Genomic DNA, 14,425 nt, shown 5'->3' on the forward strand with positions numbered 1-14,425 from the left:
CTTCCGCAACATCCGGGCTTTTGTGACGCGCATGACAAGCCGTAGTAAAGCTCGAGACGACAGTAAATACCAAAGAGAAGCAGACGGTCCATCAACAAATACACGTCTCTGTCAGACAGAGCAGAGGGGATATTCGCCTTTTGAAAACTCACAGTTTCATACATGTCCAAACACGATGCCTCGCCAACATTAAATGGTAAGTTAATTCGTTTTTAAATGGTGTATGATAGCACTATGCTATCGCCACAACTTTAGGCCTCGGTCACCTGTTGTACCGATTCAAAAAGTATTCACCCGCTTTAAAATGTTTATTGTGCGGTTGGAATAATGTTTAAAGTTTTTAAGGGTTTTATGTGTGCACATTTCAGCAGTTTCAGGTCTAACGTTAACTGAGTTAGCAGTGCGTGTGTTAATCGTACACTACGACCGTGTTTCAAACCCTGTAGAGATGCCTACCTAGACAGCACTTCTGGCCACCTGAGGGGTCTCTTAACGTGCCCTGTGATGCTGTCTAGTTAGGCAGAACTTAACATAACATTAGAGAATAACATAAATCTAACGTATTTATCACAAAGGTAGCTTATTATGATCTTAACAATCACTGGTATTAATCAGCTTTTTATCGAGTCTTAAATGTTAGTGGTGTAGGCAGCTTTAGACATGAAAACAAATCGAGGCCCACCACAAAAGTATTTTTTAATATAGTTTTGCACTACCGACATTACTAAAAACTAATGTAGAAACACGTTTCCAAAAAGGCTTTATTATTATTAATTGAGTAGTTATTACAAGCTTTAGTTAAGCAGTGGAAGTTATATTAATGTTTATAACAGTGCTTCTGTATAACCCTTACGCATGTTTACTGATGCACTCTTTAATGTGCAGGTGAAACATTGAGATCCAGACCATTTCTCTCATCCTCCCAGAAGTTTCTTCATCACCACCTTGGCCCTTAACATATGATTTTACATGAAGAGGGGTGAGAAATCCGAGGGATACAGACAGATGCGACCCAAGACGTTCCCTACGAGTGATAATAGTCAACAGATGCTGCAGGAGATTCGAGAGAGCTTGAGGAACCTCTCCCGGTCGTCAGATGCTCCCAAAACCGAGGTGAGTGCCGGGAAGGGGCCGCAGGACGATGCCAGACAACAGGGGCGCAGCAACAACCCCAGGAACCCCCACCATCACCGAGCTCTGCAGGAGATCCGCAGGTCACTCCTGCCATTCGCTAATGAAACGCCCTCCAGCGGAAACTACGCAGATATCAACAGACACATGCTGCAAGAGCTGCTGGACGCCGGCTTCGATGAGGTAATGGACCTTGTGGAGTTCGGTACGGAGAGAAGTTTGTGTGCTCTTCCCACCAAATGTGTCGTAACAATCACTTCTGCCAGGAATGTCCTCTACTGTCACTGTATAATTTCACTTATTTGAGGAATGACAGAAATGGTATGTTGCTAGACCAGCTCTGGTTGAAGAAAGGAGCTCAGCATGTCATACTGAAATGCTCATTAAATACTGGGTGTGATGTACATATTTCATTTTTTTTGATGTGGTGTTTGATGCGCAAGGGTTGTCAAAACAAATTTTGGTCCCTTGCTTCGGTTGTACAAGCAGAAAAACAAGCAAACCATCATTGTAACCTTACAGGTTAATTTCATTTGATTATATGAGAATACTTTTGTAAAGGATAATGTATAGTCAGAGACATGGTGATCAGGATCCCGATTTGTACGTAGTTGTTTGCCAAATAACTAAAAGTGGAAGGACATACAATATTGATTTGCAGATTGTATACCTTTTGTGGCACACCGTATATGAGTGGACATGAATCTAGCACAGCTGTGTACAGTAGGGAATCACTTTACTAGGACAGCCGTCAGTTATACAGTGTGCATAATGCACAAATATGACACCAGAGAATGCCATTGACAAGTTTTACTGGGAGCTATGAAATAGTATAACAGTGTCACACCAAAGCAAAGGAAATTTCCGGGAGCTTATGACTATCTTGATCAGCAGCTCTGCATGTTTTGCATTTAAATGCCAGCTAATGAGTGCCATCATAGTCTATTGATTCTCAGTAGCAGTAAATGAATATGAATGTGTGTGTTTGTACAGGAGATGGTGGTTCGCGCTCTGAAGCAGACGAACAGTCATAGCGTGGAGGCAGCCATCGAGTACATCAGCAGGATGAACTTCCAGGAGCCTGCGAGGGAGCAGATAACAGCCACCGCAGCTCGGCCCGTCAACACAGCCATAAAACAAGCAGGTAGGTGTACTACAAGAGCCAGATACAAAATCTGATGTATTCATTCCTTTCGATAGCAACATAACATGTAGATATTTTACTTGAGAAGTATTACAAGTTTTATAAATCAAGTTAGAGAAAATAAGGCCCCTTAATAAGAATTAAAAAGTCTTAAATGCCATTTTAAAAATCTGCATCACATGAATATCTACTGTGAATGTAAAATGTATTTTAGGGACTTTTTTTTTATTTAATTGGGACATGGTAATTGTGTTACTTTGGGCTGTTTTATGGGCTTTTTGATGCACAATTTAAATGATGTGAAGGCTGTGATTATTATTTGACCTTCCCTGATCATTCAGACAGGATCAGGTGCAGTATTACTGACACTCGGTCTCAAGTCTGCATCAAATCAAGCAGTCCTAATCAGTCAGATGGTGGTCATGAGAAGTGTTTCACAAAAGAGCCATGGTTTGCAGACAGTTATCTTTTAAATATACTGTGACCATACTGCCCCGTTAGCACAGAGAGCTTTATTTTCTTTCATCAGTAAGTTTTGCCAGTTGTTTTGTTTATTTGTCAAATTCTTATTTCTTGGGTTGCATCGGTTAGTCACTCAATTAATTATCTTGTGCTTGTCATTCCCTCTGAATTATGTTGTATTGATAAGGAGTTATCACAAAGTAAGTCTGTTTAGTTGTGCTATATTACAATAAATGTATAGTAAATGTAAGTTAAAGTGTCACTGATGGAGTGGTGATGAGGTCTTAAAATGTATGGGAAGAGTCTTAAAAAAGGTCTTAAAAGGTATTATTGAATTAATTTAATTAATTTAAAGGTATTCATTTAACTCCATGATTCCTGTATATACCCTGTAAAACATTTGGCAGTCTGATCACAAATGTGTTATCCCACTGGTAATGAAACGTTGAGTGCATGGCGTTGTAGAATGAAGCAGTCAGTGTGCTGTCACTTTAACTTATTTAGGTTATCTATAGGTATCTAGGTATTCCAGGTATACAGAAATGTACATAAACATAAATGCTTTTCTGAACATTACCTTAAGCAGATATTTCATGAAAAGAACGGTACGATGAGTAGTAATTATGTGACACAAAGAAATGTGCTTGAATGTGAAAAAAATATTTTCCTCTTTACTGCTAGTTATTGCCAAAAATGAACAAGGTATGTTAGAAGATAGAATGCAGCTTACAAACATCTTGTAATAACTCCATCAGTATTTTAACCTTGGGGAAATGTCAGTAAAACAAATGTTATTGGCATTGTATTTACCTCTCAAAGCCATTCAGTGTTAATAGCTTGTTATTTCGCTAGGGGGAAATTTGCTCTAGAGAAAAGAATTTGGCTAAATATATGCCCTGTATTACATATTCATAACATTTTTACTTAATCTGTTTCTGATGTTTTAAAGTATGTTTAATAAATGTCATGAAGAAAATTTTCTGACAACCAACTTTTAAATTATAATAACATAATACCATTGAACATAAATGTTATCTAAAAAGAAATGTCAATCAAATTGAATAGTTTGGACTTCTTAATTTTAACCTTTAATATTATAATAATGTACCAGCTGGCAGGGTTCCCTGTAAAGGATTAAAGGAACAGGATTAAGATGACTTGTAAAATCTTCTCAGGTCCCTGTTGTTGATATAAGGATGTTTCCTTCTCTAGGTCCGTCCCAAATTCTACCGAAAGTGTTGCGGCGCCAAAGCTGGAAGGGTTCAAAGGAGTCTCTGGCCCCACAGCGGCATGGTGCTCTAATGACTGATGGTATGATTTACCGTCCCAGTAGCCCTGGTCCTCAAAGTGACCTCTCACGGCCTGCTACCTTTCCTCAAAATCTTGCCGCTGCGGCCAGCGGTCAACGAGTGAATCCTCCCCTCCCACGGCAGGTGCGTAGCATCACTCCTCCTCCCTCCTCATGGGACTCCAATCCCTCAACCAAGCGGTATTCTGCAAACTTGGATTACATGGTGCCTCGGCTCTCTCCTGTGCCTCAGGGGCCCCGACCCGATGGCTATATAAACCCTCCGTCCCAGGCGCAGCGAGGGATCAGCCCAGTGCCTGTGGGTCGGCAACCCATCATCAATGGGGGCAACAAGTTCACCTTCCCTCCATCCTGGCCCCAGAATGGCAACATACAAAGCGCACCACCACCTCCGTATCCCACGCACCAGACTAACAGACAGAGTCCCACGGCCCAGCAGATGCAATCCAGTGCTCTTGCTTCACCCTCGAACGGAGCCAACCTTCCCCCAAGCATGCTGGTGCCCAACCGTAATAGCCTCAACCTTGATATGTACAACCTTGGTGTACTTCCCCAGGTCAGACCTTCTGTGCAGCAGCCTCAGGCTTCACCTGGTCACAGCACCAATCAGGACGTTCCTTTGTCACGGCCCCACAACGTTCCTGGGCGCTCCGACTCCTTCACCAATGCCCAGACCAATGGACGTCAGTGCCCGTCTGTACCCAGCTCTCAACCCTCCGGCACAACCGTCACCACCATTACTCAGGCCCCCATTTTGCAGCCGGTGAAGAGTATGCGAGTGCAGAAGCCAGAGCTGCACACGGCCGTGGCCCCTACACACCCACCATGGATGCAACATCCTCCGCCCTCTGCTTATCAAGATCCGTCTGCTTCCACGGCTGCCCCCGAAGTCCCGAGCTACCAAGGCCCTCCTCCGCCTTACCCTAAACACCTGCTACCGAAGCAGCCTCCACCGGGGTACGACCCCAACCCCGGCCCAAAACCCAGCAACAAAGAGGAGGATGGGGTGGACAACGACAATGACACTGACAGCACCTGCTCCAGCGAGCGCGCTGAGGTCTCTGAGGAGCGCGAGAAGAAACAGATCACCACATCTCCTGTGCCGGTGCGGCGTTGTAAACGTGACGAGGAGCGCAAGGGTGAAAGCAGAGTTCCTATGTACTCCCCGCAGGCTTTCAAGTTCTTCATGGAGCAGCATGTGGAGAACATCCTGAAGAACCACCAGCAGAGGATCCGAAGGAAGAAGCAGCTGGAGAGCGAGATGCAAAGGGTTAGCATGCATTTCTTCACTGACACATCCTCTCACAATGTTCTTTGCTTCTCTGCTCTGCTGTTAAAGGGTTAGTTCATGCAAAAATGAAAATCCTGTAATTAATTACTCAACTTCATGGCTTTCAAAACCTGTAAGACCTTTGTTCACCTTTTGAACACAAATTAGATATTAAGAAATCTGAGAGCTCTCTGATCCTGCATAGACAGCAGTGCAACTGCAATGTTCCCGGGTCCAGAAAGGAAGTGAGGACATTGGTCAAATGGTCTTTGTGACATCAGTGGCTCAATTTCAGTTTTGCAATTCTACAAGAATACTTTTTGTGTGCTAAGAAAACAAAAATAGTGACTTAATTCAACAGTTGTGGTGCTGTCTATGCAGAATTGGAGAGCTCTCAGATTTCATTAATATCTCAATTTTGTGTTCTGAAGAGGAACGAAGGTCTTATGAGTTTGGAATGATTTGAGGGTGAGTAATTAATGACAGGTTTTTCATTTTTTGGGTGAACTAACCCTTTAATTTCATATTGACTTAACTTTTCTATTGACTTTCTTCAATTTTTTTCTTCCTCCCTTTTATGCTTCCTTTCTTTGTCTGTCTGTCTTCTATATCTTTCAGTCTGTGGATCTCCTCCGCAAGCCTAGTTTCTTTTCTATGTGTGATCAACTGGCTTTCATATTTCACATTTAAAGGTTTCTTCTGGAGTAATCTTCACTCAAGTGTGGTAACGTAAGACCCTGTCAGTTGGACAGCATGTATATGTTCTTCATATTCTTAAGAGCTCTGTTCTATAGCCTAGTGAGCTGCCTACCAAGACAGCATTTCATGGTGTCATGCATGCATTGCAGTGGCTGTTATGAAAATCAGTTCAGTGATGATTAGAAAAGCTATCTATCTAGACAATGAACGGCGAGGCAGCTCACTGGGTTTAAGGACAAAGCTAAGATCTCAAGGGTTTCCTGCAGCTCTGTAAGTTCTCATCTATGCCCATGTGGGGTTTGTCCTCTCTTTTCACATTTTCTGCACTGATTGTTGTCTGTTGGGTAGTAATGTGTATGAATGCAGTTACTAAACATTTACTGGTAGATAAAGTAATATTAGTTTAGACAAAATATTTCAAACAGAAACGTATAGTAGGTGTTAGGAGGTGATAAGAGAATAAACGGGTGCATCTGAAAAAATTTGAATATCATGGAAAAGTTCTTTATTTTTTTGTAATTTAATTCAAAATTCAAATGTTCTTATTTTAGATTCATTGCACACAATCTGAAATATTTCAAGAGTTTTTTTGTTTTAATCCTGATGGTTATGACTCAAAGATTAGGAAAATAAAAAATTTAGTATCTCAAAAAATTTGAATATTTTCACAAAGATCAATAAAAAAAGCTTTACAAAACAGAAATGTTCAAGATCTCCAAAGCAAGTTTAATTATACATTCAATACTTGGTTGGGGCTCCTTTGCACGAATAACTGCTTCAATGCGGCGTGACATGGAGGCAATCAGCCTGTGGCACTGCTGAGGCGTTATTGAAGACCAGGTTGCTTTAATAGTGGCCTTCAGCTCTTCACAATACCTCATAGATCTTCCTCTTCACAATACCTCATAAATTCTCTGTGAGGTTCAGGTCAGGCATGTCTGGCCAATCAAGCACAGAAATAAAATGATCAGCAAACCACTTGGAAGTGATTTTGGCAGTGTGGGCAGGTACTAAAGTCCTTCTGCACAATGAAATCAGCATCTCCATAAAGCTTGTCAGCAGATGGAAGCATGAAGTGCTCCAAAATCTCCTGGTAGATGACTGCATTGACTTTTGACTTGATAAAACACAATAGACCCACATTGAACACCAGCAGACTTCACAGCACCCCAAATCATCTCTGACTTCAGAAACTTCACACTGGACTTTGGATTTCTGTGCCTCTCCAGTCTTCCTCCAGACCTTGATTTCCAAATAAAATGCTAAATTTACTTTCATCTGAAAAGAGGACTGTAGACCACTGAGCAATAGTCCAGTTCCTTTTCTCCTTACCACAGGTGAAATGCTTCTTCTGTTGTTTCTGGTTCAGGAGTCGCTTGGTTCTATGAATGTGACCAATGTAGCTCTTTTCCTGAAGACGTCTGAGTGTGGTGACTCTTGATTCGCTGACTCCAGCTTCAGTCCACTCCTTGTGAAGCTCTCCCAAGTTTTTTGAATCTGTTTTTCCTGACAATATTCCCAAGGCTGTGGTCATCCCTGTTGCTTGTGCACCTGTCCTTTTCCTACCACACTTTTTCCTTCGTCAACTTTCTATGAATATATTTTGATACAGCACTCTGTGAACAGCCAGCCCTTTCATCAAAGCCTTCTGTGGCTTACCCTTCTTGTGGAGGGTGTTAATGATCGTCTTCTGGACAACTGTCAAGTCAGTAGTCTTTCCCATAATTGTGGTTGCATGTTTTAAACTAGCCCATGAGGTACCCAGTATTTATACAAAAAATTACTAATCAATTAAATTAAGCTCAAAATATAATATTAAAATTTTTTGAGGTACTGATTTTTTTTTCTTAATTTTCCTAAGCTGTAAGTCGTAAGCATTAGAGAGAAAAAAAATCTTGAAATATTTCAGATTGTGCAATCAATCTAGAATATAAGTTTCCATGATATTCTAATTTTTTGAGATGCACCTGTAAGATGCATACTTGTGTTAAAATGTGCATGAAAATAAATCCAGACGGCCAGCAAGTGACACTGAGTATCAGTCATGCTGAAGCATGTGGGAAACATATTACAGTTGAAATTCTAGCAACATTGCAAATTCTGATTGACTTTTCAAGTACATTTGCATTTCCTAGTTGTGCAAGCACGATCAGTGGCAAAGTATTATAAATAAAAAAAAAAAAAAAAAAAAGAGTACTGAGGTAGTTTTGATCACTGTAGGAAACCCTGTGCATTGCATGCATTTTTTTTCAGTGCTGGAAGCTGCTGCCTGCCAAAGTTGTAAATATTACATGATTGAATGGCTTGTATGTTTTCTCAAATAATTTCAGAAGTTAATTTAATCTTTCTTTGTGTGTTGTATTTAGACCTATGTGTAAGTATCTGTTCTGTTAGGACTGGTCTCTCAACAATGTGTTGTGTGTCCAGGTGGGACTTTCAAATGACGCTCAGGAGCAGATGCGCATGATGCTGAGCCAGAAAGAATCCAACTACATCCGCCTCAAGCGTGCCAAAATGGACAAATCCATGTTCGAGAAGATCAAGACTTTGGGAATCGGGGCATTTGGAGAAGTGTGTTTGGCTCGGAAAGTGGACACGGGAGCACTGTATGCCATGAAGACCCTCCGTAAGAAAGATGTCCTCTTGAGGAACCAGGTGGCTCATGTGAAAGCTGAGAGGGATATCCTCGCTGAAGCTGATAATGAGTGGGTCGTCCGGTTGTACTACTCGTTTCAGGATAAAGATAACTTGTATTTTGTGATGGACTACATCCCTGGTGGGGACATGATGAGTCTTTTGATCAGAATGGGCATTTTCCAAGAGGACTTGGCTCAGTTTTACATCGCAGAGCTCACCTGTGCTGTGGAAAGTGTCCACAAAATGGGTTTCATCCATCGAGACATCAAACCTGACAACATCTTAATTGATCGTGATGGACACATTAAACTGACAGACTTTGGCCTGTGCACTGGTTTCCGATGGACTCATGATTCCAAATACTACCAAAGCGGTGAGCCTAGCATACAACTCAAACACCTAAATATATTTATGCTAAATTAACATCATTTTGTGCTATTATAGACAAATAGCTACCTTTTTATTGCCAATAGTTAATGCAGTATGTTAATACATAGAGCATATCGTTTGTTTATTACATTAGCGGTAATCAGTGTTGGGTGTAACGTGTTACTGTAATTACTTCTCCACTGAAAAAGTAAAGTACTGAAAATGTAATTAGTTACTTATGAAGTACTTGCGTTAAATACTGTAAATAATTTAAACAATTCTAAAATCAATATTGCATTTAAAATCAGAATTTACAGTCTAAAAACTGAATGCAGCGTCTTTAACTCTGAGCATTCACTTTCAGTTTTTTCTAAATCACAGAGAAACCTTAAATACTCTGATACCGATGAGATTAAATGAATAGACTCTGAAAAGGGCCTACTTTTGTGTACACTGACAATAAGAACAAAACATTGTGCTTTTATAAAATAAACTAAACAAATAGGATGCACTTTCTGCTGTCTTGGTCTCCGTGAGCAACTTTCTACTAGGGCTGGACCAGAATATTTGATTATTTAAATATGCGTTCGGTGGGTTGGCATTAAATGTGGCAGTCATTAAAAAAAATGTACAGTAGCCGAGCCTAATAATATTTGCTTGTATTAAAAATATTGATCTTAACAGACCTGTGTTTTTTGTATCACTAATGCTGTGTCCGTTCTCGAAGCATATAAGCCCTGCCTGCAAATTATATTAATTATTAAACGAACCGTAGCAAAAAAATGTATAACTGTCAAAACTTGGATATGTGTAGATACTCGAACTTCCATGTCTTGGTGAAAAAGCCTTCTCAACAGTGAGTTTTGGTGAGGAGTTGTCTTCAAACTTAAGTCACTTTTCACCATCACATCAATGTAACTTTGTTAATATTAATAGATCCTGTATGTACTGTTGAATGAAACACATTGGAGAACTGATAGAGGACTTTGGTTCTGCTAGGGTAAGGTGTTCAACTTTTTCTATCGGTGTCTTGTCAGGCGATCATGTGCGTCAGGACAGTATGGACTTCAGTAAGGAGTGGGAAGACAGTGCTAACTGTCGCTGTGGAGAACGTCTGAAACCACTGGAGCGCAGAGCCGCTAGACAACATCATCGCTGCTTGGCACACTCATTGGTGGGCACTCCCAATTACATTGCCCCTGAGGTTCTGCTGCGCACAGGTACGTCAGTGTGTTAGCACCTAATCGCAAACCATAATAAACTTCATTTATCAAGCACTTTTCATATACTTACAAAGATTGCTTGACAAAGAAATGCATCTTTCATGTAAGAAATAGTTCACACATAAATATACTCACCCACTTCATTCAAAACCTCCATGACTTTCAGTCTTCAGAAGATGTTTGTGACTGAGACATCATTCATGCTCATTGCATCTTTTTTTTTTTTTTGCATACATTGAAACAAATCAAATAATCAAAACATTTCAACATTTTAAGGCTGTTCATCTCTTGCTAGGAAACAAAAGACAATATCAAACTACCAAATGATCTCCTCAGTTTACTACACTTGAGCAGGAAGAATGAAGGCACAGTTATACTCCTGTCTGTCCATTCTTTAAAATTTTCAGTATTCATTATGGTCTCGCCTTTTTTTGCATCAATGCTGTTATTTGTGTGATGGAATATGTGTAGATTACAGTAACTGGTTTATTTGCACTTATATATTTAAAATGGAATAATGTCAATTTTTGTGTTGATTTATAATAGTGGCACAAACATACTGTTTTTCTGAGTGTTTTATTCATTTACTTGTTTTATTAATTCAAGGTTACACCCAGCTCTGTGATTGGTGGAGTGTGGGTGTTATCCTCTATGAGATGGTAGTCGGTCAGCCTCCTTTTCTGGCAACAGCTCCTCTTGAGACCCAGATGAAGGTGAGAATATATGCTGGCCTTTATATGTGGATATGTGTTTGGTCTCATCTTGTAACACATGTAGTGGTGGCCAAAATTATTATTGGCCTTTTTTTTGCCTCAAAAACATAATTTTATTTCATAATTTTCATGCAGCTGGTTTCTCCGAGCCATTTTTCTCCAACCATTACCATGATTGCAAATGTGATATAGATTTTTTCAGTTCAACAAACCAGGTTACTTAATAGATTTGCATTTTAGACACCATACTGCCTGTTTTTGTGTTGTCTTGGAAAATTTCTTTTTCAATTCCATGCACAGCCCTGCACTGTTTTACGTCTCTGAGCAGCATGAGGGCATTTCATCCCTGAATCAACCTTTTAATTTATTCTGTTCAGTCGCAATGACTCACTCATTAAAAGTGACGTGCTCCGACCTACCGGAAGTTTTCATTTCAATTTTAAATTTGAACTTTCAGATTTTCAATTTTGTTGATACTGATGTAATTAGCTTGGTAACAGGCCAAATGTCTTATTATTCTAATTCACTGACTACATTTAAGATTTTGACACCAAATATAAATGGCTTTATAAAGGTAAGAATGCTCATAAACTTAAAATCAATAAACTTTTTAAATAAGTTTAAAATGAAAAATGAAACTTATTAGAAAAGATTAATTTCTGTCAGTGTGATCTGACCAACACACAGAACATGAAGAATATCAAAAACTCAAGGAGTCATATGTCCATGGCATATAAGAAACACACTTCCACAAAATATTTTATATTCTACCGTATATTCCGGACTATAAGTCACACTTTTTTTCATAGTTTGGCTGGTCCTGCGACTTATAGTCAGGTGCGACTTATTTATCAACATTAATTTGACATGAACCAAGAGAAATCATTACCGTCTCCAGTCATGAGAGGGCGCTCTATGCTGCTCAGTTCTCCTGTAGTCTACACTGAAGACATAGAGCGCCCTCTCGTGGCTGGAGACGGTAATGTGAACTCTTGGTTCTAAATAAATGCGACTTATAGTCCAGTGCGACTTATGTTTTTTTTCCTCATCATGACGTATTTTTGGACTGATGCGACTAATGATGGACTTTGAGGGGCCCAGTCCATCATTTTCCTTCCGTCGCCGATAGTTCGTTTTATGGGTATTGTAATGGTCAATTCATCAAAAACATCTGAAACCTCAAATATGCCAAGTGTTCTTACCATTTTGGCCACCACTTTGTGCATCATTATAATGAGCCGAGTGGACACTTGGCCAAGTAAATCAACAGATGCCGTCAGTCAGTGCAGTTTTCAGCTCTGTGTGTTTGTGTGTCCGTCTCAGGTGATCAACTGGCAGACGGCCCTACAAATCCCCCCGCAGGCCAAGCTGAGTCCGGAGGCCACCGACCTGATCCTGAAGCTCTGCCGTGGCCCTGAAGACCGGCTTGGAAAAAACGGAGCCGATGAGATTAAAGCCCATCCCTTCTTCAAACACATCGACTTCTCCACAGACCTGCGGCAGCAACACCATGCGCCTTACATCCCCAAAATCACACACTGCACTGACACCTCCAACTTTGACCCCGTCGACCCCGACAAGCTCTGGAGCGACGATGCTGACAGCAACCGCAACGACACACTCAACCGCTGGTTCAAGAACGGCAAGCACCCCGAGCACGCCTTCTACGAGTTCACCTTCCGCCGCTTCTTCGACGACAACGGCCACCCGTACAGCTGTCCCAAGCCCATCGAGTGTGAGGATTCAGACGGGGAGGACGACCATCCAGTCAACCCAACGAAGGGGTTTGGACCAGAACAGGGGCGGGATTTAGTCTATGTTTAGTGTGAATGTGTGTGGGGGGGAACTAACACAGAAATCAAAAGAAACCAACCAGAAATGATATTTTGCGTGAGCCTGTAATGTAGGAGCATTGTGATTGTCATCATAAGTTCATTTCAAACCTCCATTTCTCATAACTGTAATGCAAACAAATAGATTTTAATAATAATAGATCATTATTATTCATCATGGGAGTATTTTTTTCATCTTTATGCTGATGCATCATAGTCATATTTTAATGTAATTAAAATGATTACAGTAAGTCAAATGGCCATTTAAAACAATTAAAATGACTACTTCAGAAGTAAAACATTTGAACACAACGTAAACTTCTTTCATTCTCATGAACATGGCAACAATTTTAAATGCTCTTAAATGGGCTTGATTTTTATGTAAAATATGATTTCTTTCTTTTGATTTATGGATAACATCGGTACATATTTTCAGGAGACGGACCTGTGTAGGATGCGAGTGTGTGTTTGTTCTCTCTCTTTCTTTGGTGGTGACTGGTGGAGTCTGCCTGGACACTTTGTGCTGTATTTATTGTTTCGTTCAGGATGCACTTGTCTGGTGCCTTTTAAACAACCGAGAATCTAATGATGCAGTGGAGCTCTGTATTTTTACTCCTCTTTAATTTATTTAAAGACTTTTTTAATGGTAGCTAAAACAAGTTGAATATTTTCTTGCTGAATTTATTTCTTTATTTATGATTGTGTTGATTTGTTTCTCATTCTGAGCGGCACAGGGCACTAGACTGCACAGGGATTTCGAGTTTTCCCTTTCTTTCACCAAAACTATGAGGGAGATTATGGTGTACGCTGGTCAATTTAGCTGAATTCCCAAGAAAAAAAAAAAAAACTTGTAAATGTTTGTGCTGTGTATTTTTATTTCTACACAGATATTGTATATATAAGTTATGCAGTGGAAATTAGCCTAGTACTATACTCCCTTTTTTTTAGCCCCAAAGGTTTAGGAAAGAAACCATGGGCTGGATCCTGTTCTGTTCAACAGGATATGATGTAAAAACACTACATTACATATCACTACAGATGAGCACTACACTTTTGGTTTCTCTCCTTGTTCTGAAGAGATTTTGCTGTCACTACCAAAGCCTTCTGTTTTTCCTCAAGAACAGTCTTCTGGAGTCATTGTTTTAGTATTTTATTTTTCTGATTTCTCTAATATCCTGTGCATCTCCTAATGTAATAAGGAAAGCCTTTTCCTGATTAAGCTGGTGGTCTTATTCCCAGGAAAAGCATCTGTAGCTTCTTTTTGAGTGTAAATTTGCCTTGAATGGGAGAAAGGATGGGGTGGTAATAAATAAAAGGTCTTAAGCACAGACTACATAATTCAGTGTCTGGCGTTTGTGTAATTATACACGCATATTATTTTAAAAATGCAGGACACACAACAAATGTAAATCCAGTAAGTTACTATGAATTGAAAATTGACATTTATTCAAATGGAATGTTGTTGTGCTAATAACTGATTTGTCAGTGCGTGTTATTATTATTATTTTAGTATGTAAAGATTTGTTTATGGCACTGATGGAACGATATGATAAAATTTTGGCTAAGAATGTGACACCCTTAATAGCTCACTTTATGCAACATTTAGAACTATATATACAGTACAGACCAAAAGTTT

General features: G+C 39.9%; 1 protein-coding gene across 1 annotated transcript; it reads left to right on the forward strand.

Annotated features, from left to right (window-relative positions):
* Positions 1–14,127, forward strand: LOC127984352 (serine/threonine-protein kinase LATS1). The gene is made up of 8 exons (XM_052586975.1): positions 1–196; positions 886–1,314; positions 2,125–2,275; positions 3,950–5,316; positions 8,443–9,025; positions 10,059–10,241; positions 10,851–10,957; positions 12,281–14,127. Exons 2-8 carry the CDS (start codon positions 970–972, stop codon positions 12,779–12,781), a joined length of 3,237 nt encoding a protein of 1,078 aa, XP_052442935.1. The 5' UTR covers positions 1–196; positions 886–969; the 3' UTR covers positions 12,782–14,127.
* The last annotated feature ends 298 nt before the right edge of the window (positions 14,128–14,425 follow it).

This window comes from Carassius gibelio, chromosome B20 (genome assembly GCF_023724105.1).
Source record: "Carassius gibelio isolate Cgi1373 ecotype wild population from Czech Republic chromosome B20, carGib1.2-hapl.c, whole genome shotgun sequence".
NCBI lineage: Eukaryota > Metazoa > Chordata > Actinopteri > Cypriniformes > Cyprinidae > Carassius > Carassius gibelio.